The 24,781-nt window shown below is 49.2% G+C and overlaps 1 protein-coding gene across 1 annotated transcript in view; it reads right to left on the bottom strand.

Annotated features, from left to right (window-relative positions):
* hydin (HYDIN axonemal central pair apparatus protein) overlaps nucleotides 1-24,781 on the bottom strand; it is a 541,323-nt gene that overhangs the window by 39,024 nt on the left and 477,518 nt on the right. The window contains exons 79-84 of the mRNA XM_052028752.1: nucleotides 22,001-22,208; nucleotides 20,277-20,498; nucleotides 14,798-14,967; nucleotides 6,270-6,468; nucleotides 3,615-3,773; nucleotides 2,126-2,406 (exon numbers count right to left, since the gene is read on the bottom strand). Coding sequence (XP_051884712.1) covers nucleotides 2,126-2,406; nucleotides 3,615-3,773; nucleotides 6,270-6,468; nucleotides 14,798-14,967; nucleotides 20,277-20,498; nucleotides 22,001-22,208 — 1,239 coding nt within the window. The remainder of the gene's footprint in view (nucleotides 1-2,125; nucleotides 2,407-3,614; nucleotides 3,774-6,269; nucleotides 6,469-14,797; nucleotides 14,968-20,276; nucleotides 20,499-22,000; nucleotides 22,209-24,781) is intronic.

Genomic DNA, 24,781 nt, shown 5'->3' with positions numbered 1-24,781 from the left:
AATCAACCCTGGGGTAATAGATGGGTCAGATAACTTAGACCATAAGACCGTAAGACATAGGAACAGAATCCAGCCATTCAGCCCTTCGAGTCTGCTCCGCTATTCGGTCATGGCTGATTCATTTTTCCCTCTCAACCCCATTCTCCTGCCTTCTCCCCATAATCTAAGATGCCCTTACTGATCAAAAACCTATCAACCTCCGCTTTCAATATACCTAATGACTTGGCCTCCACTGCCGTCTGGCAACAAATTCCACAGATTCACCACCCTCCGGCTAAAGAAATTCCCCCTCATCTCTGTTCTAAAGGGACGTCCCTTTATTCTGAGGCTGTGCCCTCTGGTCCTAGACTGGAAACATCCTCTCCACGTCCACTCTGTCCAGGCCTTTCAATATTCGGTAGGTATTAGACAAGCACTGGCAAAGAATCTAGTACAGTCACCAAAGAGGGATCAACAGTTCTCCTTTTCCAGTACGACAGCTCTGTTTGAAGCCAGATTCATAGATTCAGAGTTACACAGTACAGAAACAGGCCCTTCAGCCCGACTGGTCCATGCTGACCAAGATGCCCATCTAAGCTCGCCCTATTTGACTGCATTTGGCCCATATCCCTCTAAACCTTTCCTTTTCACGTACCTGTCCAAATGTTGTTTAGTTGTCCCCACCTCTACCACCTCCTCTGGCAGGTTGTTCCTTACACCCACCACCCTGTGTGTGAAAAACTTGCCCCTCAGGTCCCCTTTAAATCTTTCCCCTCTCACCTTAAACCTGTGCCTTCTAGTGTGAGCCTCCCCTACCCTGGGAAAAAGAGAGTGACCATCCACTCTATCTATGCCCCTCATGATTTTATAAACCTCTATCAGGCCGTCCCTCAGCCTCCTTCCCTCGAGGCGAAACAGTCCCAGCCTATCCAGCCTCTCCTTAGAGCTCAAGTCCCCCGGTCCCTGCAGATGTCGGGACATTTTGGAAAATAAGGCCTTCCTGACTAGAACAGCCTTAAAATTCTGAACTAACAAACAGTAAACAGGGGTCAGCCGATCAGCATTAGAAGGGAACGAGTACTGCGGTTCCACATTTCGGGATAAGAATGTCCTTTGAGAGAAGTTGGAATTGTGTCAACAGAGGCTGGCGGATGGTGGGGAGTTGTGGGGAAGTTGCAGGAATTCCGCTGGATTGAACGAGCTCAGGGAGGAAGGGGAGCCTGTGTGTTAGTATGTTGGGAGCTGAGGAGGCCAAACGAGGAGGATGAACAAACAGCCATCAGCATAGCAGCTCAGGGCATCCTAACTGGTTGTATTGCCAGCTAATTGGATTTAACATGCAGTCGCCACGGTAACAGGCTGCCATTTTGTGCACCACAAGCTCCTAAAACAGTAAGGTGATGATATCCAGATCCTGTGGTGTCTGAGGGATAAATCTGTAAACTGGGCAGAACTGCCCGCTTCTGTACAATAGTCTCGAAGGATATTGTATATCCATCTGAGGGGGAAGATGGGGCTTGATTTAATGTCTGATCCCTTCGAAGGTGTAGCACTCCCTCTGTACGCTCAGCACTGAATCCTACAACTCCAGATAACTTGATTTCTCTGTATCAGGCATCCATCTGTGACATTAGCTTGTTTCTGTTCCATCTGGGGGTGGAGGACAAGCCCAGCCTGACCTGCCGGGCACGTCCTCCTGCTCTGCATTTCTTTTTCCATTCTGACGAAGGGTCTTCGACCTCAAGCATTAACTCTGTTTATCTTCCCACTGATGCTGCCTGATCTGCTGAGTATTCCCACCCAGCACGTTCTGTGTTAATTGTAGTACTCCCTGTATACCGGTATCAGACGTGTCTATCTGCATTTTGCCCAAGTGTCAAGTGAGGGACGAACCCACGCCTATCGGGCTCAGAGGTGAGAGCGTAACCCACTGAGCCATTGCTCAAGTGTTGAGTGTGGGACTTGAACCCATGCCTATCAGGCTCAGAGGTGAGAGTGTAACCCACTGAGCCATTGCTAATCCTTGAGGGGACAGTGGTCACAAACTTGTTTCTAACGATTCAGCTTCAGTGGATCGGTGAGATCCCCAAATGACAACAGCCACCTTTTGAGACAAGATGTTCCATGAAGATCATGGACTTGGTACCTGGCGCCAATATCTCCAACGTTCTTCATCATGACCAGCCGGGTGGTCTTGCTGCGGAGGACCACTGCCCCGAATGAGATGTAGTCCTGGTCCAGCACGATCTCAGTCCCCTGGCAGCACCCCCGGATCACAAAGAGAGCCTTGGAAACACCCGTGAACTCCATTCTTACTTCTTCGGCAAACTCGGGAATCCGGCAAACTGGGGAGAAGGTGACGGCTACGTTGCAGGTGCCCCCCTGAGCTTTCAGCGTGATCTTGTTGTTTGGTGATAGGCTTAGAACCTGAAAAGGGGGAAGGTAAAGTGAATAAACTGCAAGTGTACATTAAGCGTATCCTGGGATCAATAAATGCAAGTTCAGGACACTTTGGCCTTGCAGCCACTGCATCCTAACCAAAGCTACCCCTGGTTCGGGGAAGATAGGGTTGTAGGTTTGCCACAGCTCTTCCCACCAGCAGTATTGGTACCAACCTGTTCCTGACAGGAGCGTTGATTAGAGTTGAATGGGCAGCGTGCTGACTCTCCTCAGTGTCTGCCCAGTGTGCCCAGAATGACTGCCCTTGATGGCAGACCAGTGCAGCCTCAAAGCAAGGTTTCTGCTGCTGGGATTGTACTGAAGAAAGGTTGCAGTATCCCCCAGAGGAGATGCCCGAATCCCTGGCCACCTATTGGATATTGAACGGTTCCCTTATATGATGAGATGGACTTGTTATGACCTTGCACCTTATTGTCTACCTGCACTGCACTTCCCTGTAGCTGTGACATTTTACTCTGTATTCTGTTGTTGTTTTTACCCTGTACTACCTCAATGCACTGTATAATGAATTAATCTGTATGAACAGTATGCAAGACAAGTTTTTCACTGTACCTCAGTACAAGTGACAATAATACGCCAGACAACAGCTCAGAAGACTGCACAATGCTAATTCCCCAATCCACAATCCCATTAATGGGGAGTGACTGGGGAGAGATCTCCCACTGGTTGCAGTATCACCAACAGTTAGTGATTAGAGGAAATCTCCCAATGTTTATGGTGCCCCTAACAGAGAGATCAGAGGAAACCTGTTGCCTTGGTAACTGCCAAGTTTTGATGCAGAGCTTTGAACTTCACTGGCATGGTAGTGGTACAAGCACGGTAGTGTAGCGGTTAGCGTAACGTTATTACAGCGCCAGCGACCTGGTTTCAATTCCTGCCGCTGTCTGTAAGGAGTTTGTACGTTCTCCCCGTGTCTGCGTGGGTTTCCTCCGGGTGCTCCGGTTTCCTCCCACATTCCAAAGACATAGGGGTTAGGAAGTTGTGGGCATGCTATGTTGGCGCCAGAAGCGTGGCGACACTTGCGGGCTGCCCCCAGAACACTCTACACAAAAGATGCATTTCACTGTGTGTTTCGATGTACATGTGACTAATAAAGATATCTTATTTTTCTCTACTGTTAAAAGATAGCAGAGGGCAGATCTCACTGTAAGAGAAGGGGGGATTAGCATTTGTACCTCGGCGTTCTGAAGAAGTTGTTGGTTAGGAGTCATAGCAAGAATGAAATTCACAGGCGCCAGGCTCCTGTTGATTATCGGTATCACTTTCCTCACAGTCTGTCCGACCCGCAGAGCTCGAAAATAAACTACCTTGTTCTTGGGATTGACAACTTCAACCTGGAAGGGTTGGAAGGAGAAATGCGATGTGCCGATGTAATTAATTCTTGAAATGAGCACAGATAAAGGAAGAGCAAATGAGTCAGAGTGAATCTATAAGCATCTACCCTGCAGACTCAGAATAACAAGAGAGGTCTTGCTGATGTTTCTGGCTAGTAGTTAACAACGGAGCTAAAGCTGAGTATCTGTTCATTATGCCACTGGCCTTTCTGGAATCTGGGTGGTGCAGATAAGCTGCCCATTTCTGGCAATGCATCAGTGTCAACACTCAGAACATTCTGGGGCCCTGCAACGTGCTATATAAGCGCAGGATTTTGCTTTTGGATTTCTTGTTGTACGGGCACATTGCAGTAAAACGCAGAGATCTCCCTGTTTCTTAATGGCAGGTGATCAGAAGGATCCTGGGGAAACTTGACTCTGTCAATCTTACCAGAAGTAGCATGCACAGAATCTTGGCAGTCCTTTCCAGACACACATCCATATCCAGATGTCAGCAGGCAGGCTGCCCTGCTACTGACATTGTATGCTTTATGAATATTGCAAGCTGTCCCCCCACAGCTCTCTGTCAACATACAATGTACGTATACTGCACAGTGAGAATATCATTTAAGCCAGGAAGATGGGTGAACATTTCTCCGCTCTTGGCTCAGTGTAATATCTGTAAACGCAGCAGTATCCATCATTTTTATTGAAAAGGCAATGGGGGATTTGTGTGGCAAAGAATAATATTACAAAGTAGGCTTCAGCAGGAAATTGGCACTGTATCAGGAGAGAAACTCTTCGTGGGCCAAACAGACTGGTTCTTTGCTGAAACATTCTACAGCTCATTGAAGTGGCCGCAACACAACAGGCAAAAGTAGTGGGTTGTGAACCAGGCGGCTGACCTCCAAACCAGGAAGAGCTTAGACCGTGCCAGTAGTGGTTGTCGTGGCAAGGATTGCCAATATGTGGTCCAATTGGGGTAGGGTCACAGATCAGGGTAGATAGTCACAGGCTTTTTCCCAGGGCAGCGGAGCCTAAAACTGGAGGGCTTAGGTTTAAAGTAAGAGGGGAAAGATTTAAAAGGAACTTGAGGAACTTCACACAGGAGGTGGTGGGTACGTGGAAGGAGCTGCCAGAGGAAGTGGTAGAGGTGGGTACAATTACGATGTTTAATAGCCAGTTGGACAGGTCCATGGATAGGGAAGGTTTAGAGGGATATGGGCCAAATACAGGCAAATGGGACGAACGTATCTAGGCACCTAGGGCGGCATGGACCAGTTGGGCCAGAGGGCCTGTTTCCGTGCTATACGACTCCATGAAAGTTACCGACTCCCACTGCTCCATCCAGTCATTCCCAAGCACTCACAACCTCTGATCTTATGCTGACTTTGTCAACTTCCTTATTTCCATGCCTGAACCTCTCTGATTCAGATAACCCTTTGCAAACTCAAAGGTTAGGGTGGACTTAGGTGCGGAATTTATCTGTATCACGTACTTCATTTCACAGAACAGTACAGCAGAGGAGCAGGCCCTTCAGCCCACCGTGTCTGTGCCGACCATGACACCAACCTACACTACACATGGTCCATAGCCCTCCATTCCCGGCCTGTTCATCTGCCTGCTAAATGCCTCTGAAACGTTGTCGTTTTATCTGCTTCCACCATCTCCCCTGGCAACATGTTTCAGGTACCTACCACACTCTGTGTCAAAAAAACTTTGCCTTGTAAATCTACTTTGTACTTTCCTCCTCTTGCCTTAAACCTCTACCTATCCTATCGATGCTTCCCATACTTTTATAAACCTCTATCAGGTCTCCCCTCAGCTCCTGACACTCCGGAGAAAACAACCCAAGTTTGTCCAACCTCTCCTTGTAGCAAGTCCTCTCCAACCCAGGCAGCATCCTGGTGAACCTCTCCCGCACCCTCCATGTCCTTCTGTAGCCCGGAGACTAGAACTGCACACCATACTCCAAATGTAGCCCAACCAGCACGACTTCCTGACTTTTATACTCAACGGCCCGACCGATGAAGGCAAGCATACCATCCTTTGAGAGCATTGCTTGAGACGATGACATTGCTGTGGGAGGGGGGTGTAGTTAAGGGAAGAAGGGTGGTGGGGTCCCACCGTGGATTGCTCCACAGAGGAGCCTTACCCTCAGCTAACAGAACTCAAGATCACCTCCTATTCCACTTCGAGAAGGAGAGTTCTGGGGACGCAATATTTGCTTAGAAGCAAAGGCCGGTGTTTCTGCTATGTTTCAAGATGTGGAGGCCTTACTGATGGCAGTCATTTAGGCAAGTGGCAAAGAAATCTTCAAAACCTGAGCCGTGATCCACCTCACCCCACCCATGGTCGTCCAAAATGTCACTTTAGCAAAGAAATAAGTATCTGCAGCAACATAGAGGTTGAACTGAAGTATTTCAGTAAAATGTCTCTGCTGTTGAAAGCTTCCTGAAACTGAGACCTAGCTCTGCCCCCAGAAAGACCCTACCAATTACGTGAAAGCCACAATACCTTCATCTCCGTCCCTTGGCCAAGGACCTCGACGCTCTGGTAGCTGAGTCCATTTACTACAAAGGTGACCTCTTCCTCATATTTGATTGGTTCCCTCGGGTAGAAGATAATGGCAGCTTCCACGTTTTTCTTTGGTGCCAGGGTGCAGGGGTGGAACTTAACGTCCAGGTGGGAGTTCTTGGGGAACAAGCACTCCAGGCTTGCCGTAGGAAACAAAAATGAAAAGTGATACACGTTACATTCAGAGGAGGACATGCAAAGTGCAAGCACATTTCAGGCACTGCTGACCCACAGTTACGAGAAATTCTGTCCAATCTGTTTGAGGACCCTTGCAGAGTGAGGAAGGGCATGCAGAGGCATGGGGCAAGCTGGATAGCCCCTACTGCTCTGCACCATTCTGTGATTCTATCTGAATTCCAACTATCAAATTAACTGTTGTGAAGACACTGAATTGGGGCCTCAGTCCAATCTTTCCCTTTTGAAAACCATTATGTCTTTCTGAGAGAAAATGTTTGCCCTCAGCCAAGTGGTCATTCTTATTGAGGTGGCATGATTAGTAGGTATGCGGGTGACAACAAAATTGGTGGTGTGGTGGACAGTGAAGAAGTTTGTCTAAGGTTACAACAGGATTTAGATCGACTGGGAAAGTGGGTGAGGGATGGTGGATGGAATTAAACTGGGATACGTGTGAAGTGATGCAAAGTGGGAACTTCAATCAGGTCAGGACATACACAGTGAACAGCAGGGTCTTGGGGAGTGTTGTAGAACAGAAAGACCAAAGGGTACAGGTACATTGTCCCCTAAAAGTGACAACACATGTAGATAGAGTGGTGAAGAAGGTGTATGGCATGCTTGGCTTCATCAGCGGGGGCCAAGAGTTGAAACCCCATGTTACCGTTGTACAGAACGTTGGTTAGACCACACTTGGAGTATTGTGTGCAGTTCTGGTCGCCATGCATAAAGGATGTTATTAAGCTACAGAAGGAGCTCAGAAGAGTCACAAGGTTATCGCCTGGACTGGAGGGCTTGAGTTATAAGGAGTGTCATAGTCATAGAGCAAAACAGCACAGATACAGGCCCTTCGGCCCCACCAGTCCATGCCGACCACGGTACCTACCCAGTACCTTTTTGCCTTCACCTTTGAGGATAGACAGTATACCTGGACCCGCCTGCCCCAGGGATTCATCCACTCCCCCACTATATTTTCACAGACCCTCTGCGGCCAACTGTGCGATATTCATTTACCAGGGCAGTCCACTCTCATACAGTACATAGATGATCTGCTACTGGCCGGTGACACCCAAGACAGTCATAGTCATAGAGCAAAACAGCACAGATACAGGCCCTTCGGCCCCACCAGTCCATGCCGACAACGGTGCCTACCCAGTTAGTTCCAATTTCCTGTGTCTGGCCCATATCCCTCCAAGTCCCGCCCCTCCATGTACCTATCCACGTGCTTCTTCAATGATCCCACTGTACCTGCCTCACCCACTTCCTCTGGCAGCTCATTCCATACACTCACTACCTAGGCTGGGATTGTTTTCCCTGGAGCGAACGAGGCTGAGGGGTGATCTTATTGGGGTTTATAAAATTATGCGGGGTGTACATAGGGGAGATAGTCGCAGTGTTTTTCCCAGGGTAGGGGAGCCTAGTTTTAGGTGAGAGGGCAAAAATTTAAAGGGGATCTGAGGGGAAACATTTTCACACAGAGGGTGGTGGGTGCATGGAACGAGCTGCCAGGGTAAGTGGTAAAGGCGGGTACAATTGCAATGTTTAAAAGACATTTGGACAGGTACATGGATAGGAAAGGTTTAGTGGGATATGGGCCAAACTCAGGGAAATGGGAAGGGGTTAAGTGGGAACCTTGGTCGGCATGGACGAGTTGGGCCGGTTTCCATGCTGTATGACTCTACGAATCTATCAAGGACAGAAAGAGGTCAGTGCCTGGAATGAAAGTGGGAAGACGTCAGTATGATTCTATGCTCGATGTGAGTGGCCTTGACTGCATTCTGCAAGTTATCTGGTTCAACCTCACCACCACTCCTGTCTGAGGAGAAGTCACAAAGGTCATACGTCAGCTACAAGACGAGGGATCAGGATCAGATGGCATCCCCGCTGAATCTCTAAAGCACAGCAGAGAAGAACTCAGGCACAAACTGACAGCCTCATCATCACCTGGGAAGAGGAGGACATGCAAGGGGGACACTCCAATCGTAACTACGGAGGGGTCTCCCTGCTGTCTGACACAGGGAAGGTCATCGCCAGGGTCCAATCACGGTGGGGGTATCGAAAACCAGACGGCAGAGCTTTAGGACAAGAAGAAGCAGTTTTAAAGGGTAAGTTTGTTTACACGGAGAGGGGTTGATACCTGGGACGCGCTGCCAGAGGAGGTGGCGGGATCAGATATAATCACTGCGTTTAAGGGGCATTTAGACAGACATGTAAATAGGCAGGGTGTAGAAGGATACGGTCCTAGTGCCGGAAAATGGGATGAGCGTAGATGGGAGAAAGGTCGGCATGGACGTGGTGGGCCCAAGGGCCTGTTTCTGTGCTGTACAACTCTGTGACTCTGTGAGTCAACCCTTCTCCTTGTGGCAAGGAGCCTCCTGTCAATTAATACTGACATCAATAATGAAGATCAACTCCACAAACCTGGCACAAAGCTCATAATCTACTGGGCAGTGGTGATCCCTGCCCCCCTGTACATTTCTAGAATAGGGGATACCAACTACAGGCACCTCAAAGCACTGGGCAGATACCAGTCCAGCATTGTTTCAGCAACATCCTGCAAATCCACTGGCGGGATACACAGACCCACATCAGTGTCCTCCCCCAGGTCAATACCCTCTGTGTGGAGCCCCAATTACACACAGTCAGCTCTGCTGGGCAGCCCACGCCATTCGTAAGCAAAGAACAAACTGCAGGAGGAACTCAGTGGGTCAGGCAGTATCTGTGGAGGCAGAGGGATGGTCGACGTTTCTGGTCGAGGTTCTGCATGAGTCCTGATCCAGGGAGATCTTCTCTGGCCAAAACAAAACAGATCTGTATCTTTACAGCCTCATTCAAGACCTCAAGACATCCCAAAGCTCCTTCCCACCAACGAGGTAGATTTGAAATATACTCACTATTGTAACAGGGGAGGTACATTGTGGAGGGAGCTCAGACACAGCACTTTGAGAATGACTGACAAGTAATTATGGGGCTGGACACAGGGGCCCTGCACTTCTTTGAAACAGGCCCAAACCAACAGACAGAGCAAATGAAACCTTGGTTTAACATCTAATCCGAAAGATGGGCCTCTCTGACAGTGTAGACCTGAAATGTCACATCCTAACTCCCCAAAACCACAATCAACAATCCACCATCCACAAGGCAAGTCAGGGGTGTGAGGGAACGCTCTCCACTTGCCTGGGTGAGGGCAGCTTCAACAACACTCAAGAAGCTCGACACCATCCAGGACGTAACAGCCACTTTACAGGCTCCCCATCCACACCCACTCACTCACTCCACCACCAACACACAGCAGCAGCAGTCTGTCCCATCTACAGGATGCACTGCAGCAACTCACCGAGACTCCTCAGGCAGCACCTTCCAAACCCACCACCTCTCCCAGCGAGAAGGGCAAGGGCAGAAAAAGCTCGTGGAACACCACCCCCTGGGAGTTGCCCTCCGAGCTTCACACCGTCCCGACTCGGTATCGCCGTTCCTTCACCGTCGCTGGGTCAAAGTCCTGGAACTCCCTCCCTAACAGCACTGTGGGTGCACCCACACCTCACGGACTGCAGCGGTTCCAGAAGGCAGCTCACCGCCACCTTCTCACGGGCAACTAGGGACGGGCAATAAATGCTGGCTCAGCCTGCGAAGTGCACAGCCCTCGAATGAATAAAAACATGGCAGCCTCCAGGGCAGCACAGTGGCTCAGCTGGTAGAGCCGCTGCCTCACAGCACCAGAGACTCGGGTTCAATCCTGACCTCCGGCGCTGTCTGTGTGGAGTTTGCACGCTCTCCCTGTGACCGCGTGGGTTTCCTCCGGGTGCTCCGGTTCCCTCCCACATCCCAAAGACGTGCGGGTCGGTAGGTTAATCGGCCGCTGTAAATTGCCCCCAGTGTGTGGGTGAGGGGTAGAATCTGGGGGGGGGTTGATGGGAATGTGGGGGGAATAAAGTGGGATTAGTGTAGATGGGTGGTTAATGGCCGGCAGGGACTCAGGTGGGCCAAAGGGCCTGTTTCCCTGCTGTATTTCTCTGTGACTCCAAGAATCTGGATTGGGACTTCAGCCTGCAGACTCCTTAGAGACAAGGTTGCTAACTGGACCATGGGTAAAGCAGTAGTGTCAGCACCACCATAAACCCATCAGCCCAACACCCTCAGGTCACTGAGCAATGTGGCAAACATGGATGGCAGCCTTCTGGTTACAGTCTACACTTTGCAGCTCCTGGCCTGTGATTTTCCAACCATTCTGATGTTTTCTTGCTTCCCCGCAGAAAGCAGCAGAGATTTCCCTCTCGCCCGATGAATGTTCACACCTTCACTTTCAATAACTAACATTGGAGAGAGCCCGGCAGTAAGTGAGCTGCAGCACCGCCATGTGGCCAAATCTGGAATTGTGCAAGGACAGGGGCCAACACGAATTTAATTTTAGTAATGACAAAAAGAATTGCTTAAAGTTTGACAAGACTGTGAAGGAAAGTATCCAGTGGCCTGGTAAATATGACAAGAAAGTGCAAAGAATCACAGGACAAGAAAGCAAAAACAGAGAGGCTACAGGTTGAGGTGGCGAGGTGCTACTTCCCATCTCAAAGACCGAGCTAGCCACCTTCTCCTCATGGAGTCACAGAGCAATACAGCACAGAAACAGGCCCTTCAGCCCAAATTGTCCATGCCAACCAAGATGTCTTCCTGAACTAGCCCCATCTACCTGCATTTGGTCCATATCCCTCTCAAACTTTCCCATTCACATACCTGTCCAAATGTCTTCTAAATGTTGTAATCGTACCCGCCCCTACCACCTCCTCTGGCAGCTCATGTACCCACCACCCTTTGTGTGAAAAACTTGCCCCTCAGGTCCTCTTTAAATCTTCCCTTAAACCTACGCCCTCTACTTTTAGACTCCCCTATCCTGGGGAAAAGACTGTGACCATCCACCTTATCTATGCCCCTCATGGTTTTACAAACCTCTATAAGGTCATCCCTCAGCCTCCAACGCTCCAGGGAAGACAGCCCCAGCTTGTCCAGCCTCTCCTCATAACTCAAGCCTCCCGGTCCCGGCAACATCCTTGTGAATCTTTCCTGCACCCTCTCTAGCTTAATCGCATCTTTGTCATTTTTTAAAATAAAACACGAGTATCACAGGATCTTAGAACTGTAAGGCACAGAGACAGGCCCTCGGTCCATCTCGTCCATACTGACCATGATACGTATCTATGCTAATCCCATTTGCCTGATCCGTCTGCAGCTTTTCTATCCAATTACCTGTCCAAATGCCTTTTAAATGTTTATTCTTTTATCCTTTTCTTTACGGGTTGTATCACCATCTCCAGTTCCTGAAGTATGTGTGGAATCTCATCACATATCGGATTTTAAGATTGGAATTGCTTCTTCAGGTCTTTCAAAGAGAGAACTTCTTTCTTGGCATGCACACATTTGTGCTTTCAAAAGCCAACTTTCTGACGAGTGCTAATTGAACATGCAAACGCTGCCAGCTTTATCTGAGTTGGGAGAATTGGCTGCTGTAAGTAGGAGCATTTTGTTCAAGTAGGAAATACCTCATTCTCCAACACCAACACCTTTCCTCGTTGTACGATGAAGAGCGATGAACAAGGAGCAGTGTGTGCACTACTGCAGAATGGATTCAGGTTGAGGATTAGGTTAGAACCTCAGGGACCACCCCCAATTTAATTAAAGTAGAGTCTTTTAGGCAGCTCAGTCATGCCTGGTTCTCTTTTCGTAGCCAGCTTTAGTATTCGTAACATACTATCAATTAAGGCAATCCTGGTGATACTTCAGAGAGTTTTATGCTGTGGACCTCTGGACCCATACCCATAGTAACCAACCTGTGACCACCCATCCTCAGTATAGGCCAGACTGTCACACTCAGTCTGAGAAGAACCATCTTCCACCAGCCTGGATTCCCCTTAAACCCCGGTCCCTGCGGTGCTAGCTGAACTTCACTGCCGAATATGCCAAGTGCTTGCTCAGTCACTCCTCAAATTAGACCCAGCTTCAGAAACACGTTTCTGAGTGAGAGGACATCGCTAATACAAGTTGGTTTGTTCTGGTGTCAGCAAGCTGACAAAGCACGGAGCAGATCACAGTTGCACAACACTGCTGTGCCAGTCCTAATCCAGGTCTTCCTTTGGTGGACAGTCATCTCACACAGCTTCAAAGCCTATGAGTGGTTTGCCTAGCCTATTGAAACCTTGGAGGACGAAGGAGCCAGAGACCATTCAGCCCAATGTGTCAAAGGCAGCTCATTGCAAGAGAAACTCAGAATCTAATCCCTCTCTCCACAAATCCCTGGTTCTTCTGCTTCAAACAGCTCACACATTTCCTTTTAACAAATGGCTCAATTACTCTTTCTGAAAAAGTATACTGTGCTTCTGCATTAATATAGTGGTTAGCACCGCTGCCTCACACTCCAGCGACCCAGGTTCCATCCTGAATCTATGTGGAGTTTGCACGTTCTCCCCATGAGTTTCCTCTGGGTGCTCTGGCTTCCTCCCATAACCCAAAGGTGTGCAGATTGATAGGTTAATTGGCCGCTGTAGGTTGCCCCAGTGTACTTGAGTGGCAGGAGAACCAGGTGTGGGGGCAGTGAGGTTCTTGGGGATACAAGGGAAAAAATTGGATTGGTGTTGGCACACTACAGGAAGGATGTGTCTGTACTGGAGAGAGACTCACCAGGGTGTTGCCTGGACTGGAGGACTTTAGTTAGGGAGCGAGATTGGATAGGCTGGGCTTGTTTCCCCTGGAGCAAAGGAGGGGACCTGATGGAAGTATGGAAGACTATGAGAGGCATAGATTGAGGAGGTAGACAAAACCTTTTTCCCACAGCAGAGGTATAAAAACAAGAGGTCATAGGTTTAAGACGAGAGGAAGGAGTTTTAAGGGGGATCTGACAGGTAAGTTTTCTTACACAGAGAGGGGTTGATATCTGGAACGCGCTGCCAGGGGAGGGGGTGGAGTCAGATACAGTCATTATGGTTAAGACGTAGTTTGACAGTATGGACTATAGCAAAGCCTATGGCAAGGTCCCGCATGGAAAGCTAGTCTGGAAGGTTATATTGCATGGGATCCAGGGAGAGCTGGCTAACTGGACTCATAATTGGAAGCAGAGGATGATGGTGGAAGGTTGTTTCTTGGACGGGAGGGCCACGACTAATGTGTTCCCCAGGGCTCGGTGCTGGGCCCATCGCTATTCGTCGTCTATATCATTGATTTGGATGAGAATGTACAAGGCATGGTTAGTAAGTTTGCAGAAGACACTAAAATTGGTGGTATCATAGTGAAGAAGGCTATCAAAAACTACAGGGGCACCTTGACCAGCTGGGTAAGTGGGTCGAGAAATGGCAAATGGAGTTCAATTCAGTGAAGTGCGAGGTGTTGTATTTTGGGAAGCCAAACCAGGGTAGGACTTTCACAGTGAATGGTAGGGCCCTGGGAGTGTTGTAGAACAGAGGGACCTCAGAGTACGAGTAAATAGTTCCTTGAAAGTGGCGTTGCAGGTAGACAGGGCGGTGAAGAAGGCGTTTGGCACGCTGGCCTTCATCGGTCAGGGCACTGAGTATAGAAGTTGGGACGTTATGTTGCAGTGTACAAGACATCGGCGAGGCCACACCTGGAGTATTGTGTACAGTTGTAGTCACCCTGTTACAGGGAAGACGTCAGTCAGCTGGAAAAAGTGCCAAGGAGATTTACGAGAATGTTTCCAGGACTCAAGGGCTTGAGTTATAAGGGAGAGGTTATCAGGACTTTATTCCTTCGAGTGCAGGAGACTGAGGGGTGACCTTATAGAGGTGTATAAAATCATGAGGGGCATAGACAGGGTGAATGCCCACAGTCCTTTTCCCAGGGAAACTGAACCAAAAACTAGAGGGCGAGAGGGGAAAGATTTAAAAGGGACCAGATGGGCAACTTCTTTATGCAAAGGGTGGTGTGCGTATGGAAGAAGCTGCCAGAGGAAGTGGTCGAGGCAGGTACAATAACTACCTATAAAAGACATTTGGGCAGGCCCATGGATAGGAAAGATTTAGAGGGATATGGGCCAAACGCAGGCAAACGGGACCAGCTCTGAGTTAGGCTGAAGAGCTTGTCTCCGTGCTGTGTCACTCTGTGGCTCTGTGACTAGACAGACACTTGAATAGGTTGGCAAAAAAGTCAGCATGTAGGGGGTGGGCCGAAGGGCCTGTTTCTGTGTTGTACATCTCTAGGACTCAAATTCTGTCGGGGAATCCATCGGGCCTGTTACACTCGGAAACAGATGTTGTAAACTCTGAGAGCAGTGAAGTTAACAAGGATCACTCTCTTACCTCACCGGTTGCTCCTGTTTATTGGTGATGATCAGGGTCTTCTTGCAAGGTGTCATCCCAGCGTTATAGATGAAGCACGCCCCAAAATCATAGGTTGTAAAAGACAGGTGGACGCTTGGGGTCACTGTATACCCGGTGAGCACACAGGCATAAACTGGGCCTTTCCGTATCTGTGGACAAGAGCAGGGTTGGCAGGATTAACATGGTGATAATCGGGATGTGTAGCCGATTGGTTGCTGAATGCATGGGCCAGCCACTTGCGGCAGAGCCATCACACCGATCACTCACTGTTACCCTGCAGCCATAGTTATCACTCAGGGACTCCCACTTCCAACAGGACCTCCAGTAATGTCCTAAGATGGCCATACCTGTGTGTTTACCTCAACCTCTGTTTCTGGTTTATTTTTTCCCTGAAGGATATTAACTCCCATGCAAGACCATCGGTCGTTTCTGCTGTTAAGGCCCACGTGTCTTTTTCCATTCATAGACAGCTCCCCCCAAACCCACCACCTCTACCAGCGAGAAGGACAAGGCAAAAGCTCAGGGAACACCACCCCCTGGGAGTTGCCCTCCGAGCCACACACCGTCCCGACTCGGAAATAAGTGGCACGGTAGCGTAGCGGTTAGTGTAACGTTATTACAGCGCCAGCGACCTGGGTTCAATTCTGGCCGCTGTCTGTAAGGAATTTGTACGTTCTCCCCATGTCTGCGTGGGTTTCCTCCGGGTGCTCCGGTTTCCTCCCACATTCCAAAGACGTACGGGTTAGGAAGTTGTGGGCGTGCTATGTTGGCGCCGGAAACGTGGCGACACTTGTGGGCTGCCCCCAGAACACTCCACGCAAAAGATGCATTTCACTGTGTGTTTCAATGTGCATGTAACCAATAAAGATATATCTAAATATTTAAAAATATATCACTGTTCCTTCACCGTCACTGGGTCAAAATCCTGAGACCCCCTCCCTAACAGCACTGTGGGTGTACCCACACCCCACAGACTGCAGCGGTTCCAGAAGGCAGCTCACCACCACCTTCTGAAGGGCAACTGGGGACGGGCGATTAAATGCTGGCTCAGCCTGCGAAGTGCACAGCCCTTGAATGAATAAGAAAAAAAATTCATGCTGAATCCTCGCTGCAAGTGTTTACTGAAGGGTCAGGCAGTTTGATGCTGTGCTCACTCAGTGGTCACACACATTCTGAGGTTGACAGTGAGGACGCCCATCCTTCCTTATACATGGGCCCACGTGTCCAATGCATCACCTCTGTTATACAGCCTGTTAACGTGGCTTATTGGGCAAAGGCCAGAGTACATCACTGGGAATCTTCCCTGGTCTCTGATCAAGGCAAATAGAAGGGTTTTCGACAGAGCCTCCAAGCAAGTGTCCATTTGATGGCAGTTGCTATTGCCGGGGAGAACTTGCAGTGTCAGTTTGAATTATATAGAGAAACAAAGGACTGCAGATGCTGGAATCTAGATGAAAAACACGATGATGCTGGAGGAACTCAGCAGGCCAGGCAGCGTCCGTGGAGAAAAGCAGGCGGTCAACGTTTTGGGTCGGGAACCTTCTTCAGGACTGAAGATAGGAAAAGGGGAAGCCCAATATATAGGAGGGAAAAGCAGAGCAGTGATAGGTGGACAAAAGAGGGGAGGCGGGGTGGGCACAGGGTGGTGATAGGTAGATGCAGGTAAGAGACCGTGATGGGCAGGTGCGGGGGAGGAGGGGAGAGCAGATCCACCAGGGGATGAGTCAAAGGTAAGGAGAGAGAGGGAAAAAAGGTGGAAAAAAGAGGCTAGGAAAGGTAGGAAGAGAAGCAAGGTGGGTGGGGGGAGGGGGGGTGTGGGGAAGGGGGGTGGGGGTTACCTAAAGTGGGAGAATTCAATATTGATGCCGTCAGGCTGCAAGGTTCCAAGACGGAAAATGAGGAGCTGTTCCTCCAGTTTGTGCTTGGGATTCTCCTGGCAGTGGAGGAGGCCAAGGACCGACGTACCTGTGATAGTGTGGGAGGGGGAGTTGAAGTGACCGGCAACGGGGAGATGCAGATCACGGTTACGGACGGAGCGCAGGCATTCTGCGAAACCGTCACCTCGTGTGCGTTTGGTCTCGCCAATGTAGAGGAGGCCACACTTGGAGCACCGAATGCAGTAGACGATATTGAGGGAGAATTACATAGTGTAGGTGATACACAGCCCACGGAGAGCTCAGTGTTGGCTGCTCAACCTACGGTCCACGGATCAAGTTAAAGGTATGCGGTTACTTAATGGTCAGCAATCACACAGAGTAATTGGACATTGGTAGCAGTGGAAACGTTTGAGGGTAATGATCAAAGGGTGGACAACGCCTGTGGCTGACAGAACTGATGAGGGCTCCTTGCCCTGGTCTGCTGTCCAGACATGCTGTGGCAGTGCATTTTTCCGTCTGGCAATGAGGGTGGTTCCTAGTGGAGGTTTCTTTATGTGGGAGTCCTCCTCCTTTACACTGGGGACCCCTGGGGTGGAGAGTGTTGCACAGAACAGTACCGTGTAACAGATTCCTAAATCGGTTTACGGACTCCCCAGCTGCCTGCCGTTTCTGCGGCCAGGAGGAGTCAGTGTGTCATGTATGTATAGAGTGTGAGAGGTTGCAGATTGTGTTTGAATGTCTGAAGGGGCTGGTCCTCAGGTTCTGGCTGCACTTCAGCCCCACGCTCCTGATCTTCGAACACCCAGTGCACGGTTGGGGGTGGGTTGGGGGTTCGCTCGGGGGATCTCCTGGCTGGTCTGCTCCTGGGCTCGGACAAGGTGGCCATTCACGGGTCCAGGCAGCGGGCAGTCGAGGGCTCTGCCCAAGCCGATTGCCCGCCCCTCTGCCGGGGTTATGTCTGTGCCTGCGTGCCCCCGGAGAAGGAGTGCACGGTATCCACGGGTACAGTGGGGGATTTCCGGAACCGGTGGGTGCCACAGGGGCTCGAGTGTGTTCTGGATGGAGATGACTGCATTACAATTTGAAGCTGCTGACTGTAAATAGTATGAATCATGGAATATCGTGATGATGTGATGCTGTAATCACTGAATAAACCGCCTTTGTCAAAGGGAAAAAAAGGATTGATGAGGGAGGGAGGAAAGTAAGGCTGTGGAAAGGAAGCCAATCCCTGCTGCTGCCAGTGATGGTGGAAAAGGGGATAGAGGGAGATGGTAACGGGTAGAAGGGAAGGTAAAGGAGGTAAAACACAACAGCCATCAGCACTGGCGTTAGCTGTGCGTGTTCAGTGGGGCTAACTTAAAGCAGGTAGAACTGCTCCATACATCCTCAGCTGCTGCTTCACAACCCTCTCTGTCTGCTGGGACAGACCCTCTCAGTCTGTCTGCTGAGACAGACCCTCACTGTCTGTCTGCTGGTTCAAAACCTTCTCTATCTGCTGGGACAGAACCCTCTCTGACTGTCTGCTGGGACAGACCCTCTGTCTGCTGGGACAGAACCCTCTCTGACTGTCTGCTGGGACAGACCCTCTGTCTGCTGGGACAGAACCCTCTCTGACTGTCTGCTGGGACAGACCCTCTGTCTGCTAGGACAGACCCTCTCTCAATGCATTCCCACTAGTTTCAGTGTAAAAGCTCTGGCTGCAGTCCAGATACCAAGAGTTTCCATCAACCCCCCCCCACCCCACCCCTGCCCACAGATGGTTTCTGAAATAAAATATTTTATTAACAATCAAATTTTAAAGTAAGATAGTAAAAACATACTTAAGGTACCCTGCCCCGACATTGATCAAGTTAAACACTCACGATACTTCTACCTCCCCTGGGTTTGGGCTGGCCATCTCTCTCTCCAGCCCTCCCTCCCCCTCGCTCCTGCCGACAGGCCCTCACCTCCAGCTCTCTCCATTCCTCTCCTGCCCGCCCTCGTTGGCTCTCTCCACCTCCCAGCTCTCATTGCTGCTCACAGATCTCTACGCCCCTCTCCCCTGCAGTCACTGCCCCTCTCTCCCTGCCTCTCACTTCCTTCTCCCTCACCCCTCTTTCCAACCCTCCCACTCTCCTCCCTGTGCCTCAGTCAGTCCTCTACCTTCACACATCCTCTCACCAATTCTGTCCTCCGTGTTCTCATTCCCTCCCTCCCTCTCTCAGACTTTCCTGGTTCTCATCACCCTCCTCACTCCCTGAGCACTTAGGGCCCTCTCTCTCCCTGAGCACTCCGTGGCCTTTCTCTCCCTGAGCACTCCATGGGCCTCTCTCTCCCCGAGCGCTCCTTGGCCCTCTCTCTCCCCAAGCACTCCTTGGTCCTCTGTCTCCCTGAGTGCTCCTTAGCCCTCTCTATCCCCAAGCATTCCTGGGCCCTCTCTCTCCCCCAAGTGCTCCTGGGCTCTCTCTCTCCCTTGCCGGAAACCCCGTACCTCCCGCTTGGCAGCTATGAGCCGAGCGGTTTCTATCTGAGCAGCTGGGGTCGACAAAGATCGCTCCCCACCTGACTGGGATTTCAACCGCCTGGGAGTTCAACTGTTGTTTCTTGCTAACATTAGGCATTATTCATTATTAAAAAAAGGTTTCCTAGTTTGCTATAAAGAGAAGTTGGACAAACTTGGGTTGTTTTCTCTGGAGTATCAGAGGCTGAGGGATGACCTGATAGAAGTTTATAAAATGATGAGAGGCATGGATAGGGTAGACAGTCAGAGCAAAAAAACAAACTGCTGGAGGAACTCAGTGGGCCAGGCAGCATCTGTGGAGAGAAATGGACCGTCGACGTTTCAGATTGAGACTCTTCATCTGGACTCTCTTTCCCAGGGCGGAAATGTCAAATACTAGAGGGTGAGGGGGGGGAGAGTTTGAAGGAGATTTACGAGGTATGTTTTTTACATAGAAAGTGGTAGGTAGGTGCCTGGGGAAGTGGTGGAAGCAGATACATAGCAATGTTTGAGAAGGATTTAGACACATTAACAGGCAGGGAATACAGGGGTATGGACCATATGCAGGCAGGTGGGATTAGTGTAGACTTGCATCATGGTTGGCACAGAAATTGTGGGCCGAAGGGCCTGTTCCTGTGCTGTGCTGTTCTATGTTCTAAATGGACACATCCTAAAGACCCATCCACGTTATGGTGAAAATTCATAAATAGAATGTCTGTATATAGAGGGATACTTGTACCCCGTTTCCTCTTGAAATGTTTCTGAATCTCACTGCTCGCTGACAGTGAGTTTCACATAGCCATGATCGGGTAGATGGCATTGTGCCTGTACGCTGACCTGTCTTTTACCACCTGTCCTCTTCCTCCAAAAATAAATCAAATGGAAATCATCATTTGTGAACACAATCCAGTCCACAGAATTCGAAAAGTGGTTGGCATGATTTAGGGTAAACTTACAATTGTTGACCAATTAGGAAACCTATCCACTCTATTTATTTCTGAATTTTGAGGGTTCTGGAGTGACCTCACTTACTGACACGCTTCAGTACATACACACTGTTTCAGCCACCGGTGGCAGTGCACGCGCGACTTTTGGTAACTACCTTCAGTTTTAGCTCCACGTCCTTAAGCACCAACTTGTGATCTGGGTGGAAATCGATCTTTGCTGAGGCACTGCTTCCTGCTTCGACGCTTGTCTCCTTGCAAGTTAGCTTGAGGCAGCTCAGAGGTCTCGGGGGACCTGAGAGCTCCCATTCAAAGTCAAAGTTAAATGTCCCATCATTTGCGATGATGAAAAAATAGCTAATGTGGTCATTCAGTTCCACCTGCGAGCAAATTCACAACAGTACAAAGATCAGACTCTTCAACAGGTCAGTTTAATAATCCACCACTGGTCTCAGTCAAGGTTGAAACCCCAGCTGTTTAAGGTCATAATAGGAGGTTATTTCATAGATAAAGACTATCAGGTGACACGGTGGCACAGCAGGTAGGGCCGCTGCCTCACGGCTCCAGAGACCCAGGTTCAATCCTGACCTCGAGTGCTGTCTGTGTGGAGTTTGCACGTTCTCCCTGTTTCCCCCCGGGTGCTCTGGTTTCCTGTAAGTTGGTAGGTTAATTGTCCTCTGTAAATTTCCTCTAGTGTGTAGGTGAGGGGTAGAATCTGAGGGGACTTGATGGGAATGTGGGGGAGAATAAAATGGGATTAGTGCAAGTGGTTGGTACCGACTTGGTGGGCCGAAGGGCCTGTTTTCATGCTGTATCTCTCTATGACTCTGTGATTATTTCCCTGACAGCTCACAGGTATTGCTCAAAAAGCTTAGTGGAAATGTAGAACTCTCCTTTCTGTTGAAAATTTGATAGCTGGAGCTAAAATACAGATCAGTAGGCATCTAGTGAGAGGATAAGCAGGTCTGAGGGGCTAATGGATTTCTCCTGTTCCAAAGGTCTCCTCTGTGGCGTGGATGACTCTGAGTATTCCATTAGATTCTAGGGAGGTTAGGAAACATGACTGCTGCTCAGGATGGCACCTTTGTATATATTGGTTGGTACAAATTAGGTTCCACTGACATCAACCAAGGGTTTTCTCTCAAAACTCTCTTGTGTGGCATTTTAACTCAGCCGTTGACCAGATTATGATGTGCTGGTTAGTAATAAGTTAAAGAAACACACAAAAGATTTCACCAGAATACAGTCACCAGTTGTTGCAGAGGTCGGGGAAGTTTCCAATAGGGGAGGTTGAGGAGCAATGTCTCCCCAGTACAAGAGGCAGTGTGGTCCCCAAGCACAGCATGGGGCATACTCTGCAACTAACTCACGCCGTTTTCAGCGAGTAACACCCCGCATCATCTCCACTCCCTCTCATTATTGCGAACAACTGACATCCCTCACCATCTCCAGCAACCCACTGCCCTCAGTATTTCCCGCAACTCAGGTGTCTCTTGTGACAAGCACAAAATGTTCTGTTCTGCAAAAGTACACAGGTCAGATCTTTATTGCTTTGGAAGAAGCAAGGTTAACACCACCGGTGTGGTGACGTCTCAAAAATGTTAAAAAATGTTTGTCCTATCCATTGGACTCGTACACACACTCAGAAATGTTTGACATGTCACTACTTCACTACTTCAGGTTTGAAGGAGTGGTTACCATGGTATCCATAGATCAGAGCGCAAGATTATAGAAGATTAGCCTGACTCCCTTGTGAGGCAAAAGATGATGCAGGCCATGACATTCCTTGAAAATGTCTCCTTGCAAGGGGTGTTGAAGAGCTGTTAGAACAGTTCCTCAGATCACACCGTAATTAATTGTGTAGTCATCATACAGTACTAACCTCTCCGAAGGAGATCTCATTGACACTCTGTTGATTGAGTTCAGTCACAGTCCCATCACTGGCTTCGCACTTGACTACAACGTTCATGCAGTAAACATGCATCTTAACATTTAAGGTCAGGGGTGCGACCTTTGTCTTGATGTCACACACGATATTGAAGTTCACGTCTCCCTCGGCGGTTGCAGGGCAGGAGAAAACAATGGGTGTCCTGTGAGTGAAGCACAGCAGCGTGAGAAGGAGGTGGGTATTCGTGCCACAGACCACGTTACACAGCCTTCTGTCAGGACACAGGACACGTGCGCCTCACTCCGCAGGTTACGGATCAGGTAAAAGTTAGGACACAAGCCACCTACAGTCCGTTAGTTTTTCAGATCAAGTATAGTTCACTCTGTTGGGATTGTGTGCAGCATGTTCTGCCAGTTTACAGACCACCCAGAGCTGAAGGGGAGAATTCCAAAGGTTCACTGCCCCATGGTTCCTCCTCCCTCAGTCCTGAATGGTCAACTCTTCATCCTAGACTCCAGACAGCTTTTCAGGCGACCCTGCCACATTCCCGCTGAATCTTGTACGTCTCCGTGAGATCAACACATTCTTCTTCACTCCAGATATTTCAGCCTAATTTTAATCCAGAGTTCAGAGGACCTACTGCAACTGGACACGTTTTGGTGGGACCATGTTTGCAATAGGGCGTACACTTCACCACCAACAAACCTCGCGTGGGAGAGGAGCTAACCTTCAGAACTGACAGGAAGCTGCTGTCCAACCTCCTGGGGTGACAACACGCCAGAAGCAAGGTCGCCTGAGCCTCAGTAGTTGAGCTGCAGTACGCAGACGAACTCCATGCCTTAGGAATTGGATCCCTAGGATGATGGAGTTGTCCTTACAGGATATCTGAATGTAAACTCAACTCCCCATTTCCATCTACACACAGTAACCCTCTAACCTCAATGATCATCAAGAACTTATTTATCTCTGTGCTAAAAGCATTGAAAGACTTTGCTTCCACCTTCTTTTGAGTAAGAGAGTTCCAAAGACACACAAGCCTCAAAAAAAACAAAAATCACCTCTTCTGTGTGATAAACAGGCCACACTTTATATTTAAACAATTACCTCCTAGTTTTAAATTCTCTACAAATAGAAACATCCTCGGCACATCCACCCTGTCAAGACCCTCAGAATCTCATATTTTGTAATTGTTTCCTCTGATTCTTCTAAACTCCTGGAGATACAAGCCTGGCCTCTCCAACCTTTCCACATGAGATCACATGCCCATTCTGGATATTGGTTTAATAAACCTTCCTTGAATTGCTTCCATTGCATTTACCTTCTTCCTTAAATAAGGAGACCCATGCTGTATATAGTCGTCCAGACGTGGTCTCATCAATGCATTGTTTAACCCAAGCTAACAGAAACAATCCCAGTGAAGACTGATGTCAAACAAGACTGCATCTTTTCTCACTGCAACATCTCACCTCCAATAAACTTCCCGTGGGAGAGGAGCTAACCTTCAGAACTAACAAGAAGCTGCTGTCCAACCCCCTGGGGTGCCAATACGCCAGAAGCAAGGTTACCTGAGCCTCAGTAGCTGAGCCGCAGTACACAAACATTGCACCTCCACGTACTTAGAGGACAAGTGCCAAGCTCATTGACTGAAGCATGTGAGAGCATGGTCCTTTACAATCAATGTCCCCAAATCAAAGATCCTCTATCAACCTGCCCCTGCTGCACCCCACTTCCCTTCCTGAGGAAGTGAAGGGTTAAGAATTGCAACCATACCTATAACTGGCAAATAAAATATATATATATGCATTTATATTTCTTTAGCAAGGACTAGCAAGCTGCTGACCCACTAGTTAGGTTGGAATCTTAAGTATGTTAACTGCCTTTGTTTCGGGTGACGGACCATTCCGATATGTCAGACGGTGGCGATACCGAGTGTAATTAACATCGAGGTAAAGACTTGGTCTGAACAATGAAGGGTGATACCTGCCTTTGAAAGCCTTGACTATAACTCAATTATACTAAGACAAAAGGTGTGATAGCTGTCTCGGGATCTCTATAGCTTGACCGAAACTCCCGGCGCCGTTTGCATGGGATGTGCGTGACAATTCCTGTATAAATGTCTGTCTGCCCTTTGTTCGGGGAGAACTCAGGAAGTGACTCTTAGCGAGTGCTGAAGAGAATTCTCCCAGCGGTGCACTGCTAATAAAGGTACTTGTTCGAATCGACCTTGTGGCACTGTGTTATTTACAGCGGACGGAAAGGGAAAATTGATTTCGGGACGACATTCCAACAATTAACACTTGTGGCAAGACCCTGGAAAATGCAGACCATGTCCCAAATTTTGGGAGCTGCCTCTCAGCGAAGGCAGGTATCGATGGTGAAATCCATCACCACCAACGCCAGCGTGCTCTCTCAGGCTAATATCCCCAGTGTTGAGGCCCTTGTTACACTCAGTCGACTACCATGTCTGCGTGCCTGATACCGGACTCCTCAAACAGACGCTCTATTCCGGGCTCTGCCGTGGTAAGAGATTACCAGTCAGAAGCATAATCCTGAAGGATGTCCTCAAAGCCTCCTTGAAGGAGTGCAACATTCCCCTGACTCCCGGGAATTTCTGGCTCATGACCACTCAGAGAGGAAAGGGAGCATTCGGGGTGGCATCGAGCACCTGAAGTCTATGCATCAGGAGTATCAGAAGCAGTGTGTAAATGTTGTAAGGAACAGACCAGCTCACAAATAACCCAATGCACCTCCTGCCTATCCCCTGGAAGATTCCAC

The sequence above is a fragment of the Pristis pectinata genome, chromosome 13 (genome assembly GCF_009764475.1).
Source record: "Pristis pectinata isolate sPriPec2 chromosome 13, sPriPec2.1.pri, whole genome shotgun sequence".
Classification (NCBI taxonomy): Eukaryota; Metazoa; Chordata; class Chondrichthyes; order Rhinopristiformes; family Pristidae; genus Pristis; species Pristis pectinata.
Note: the sequence above shows the minus strand (reverse complement) of the source record. Positions and strands in the feature narration are given on the sequence as shown.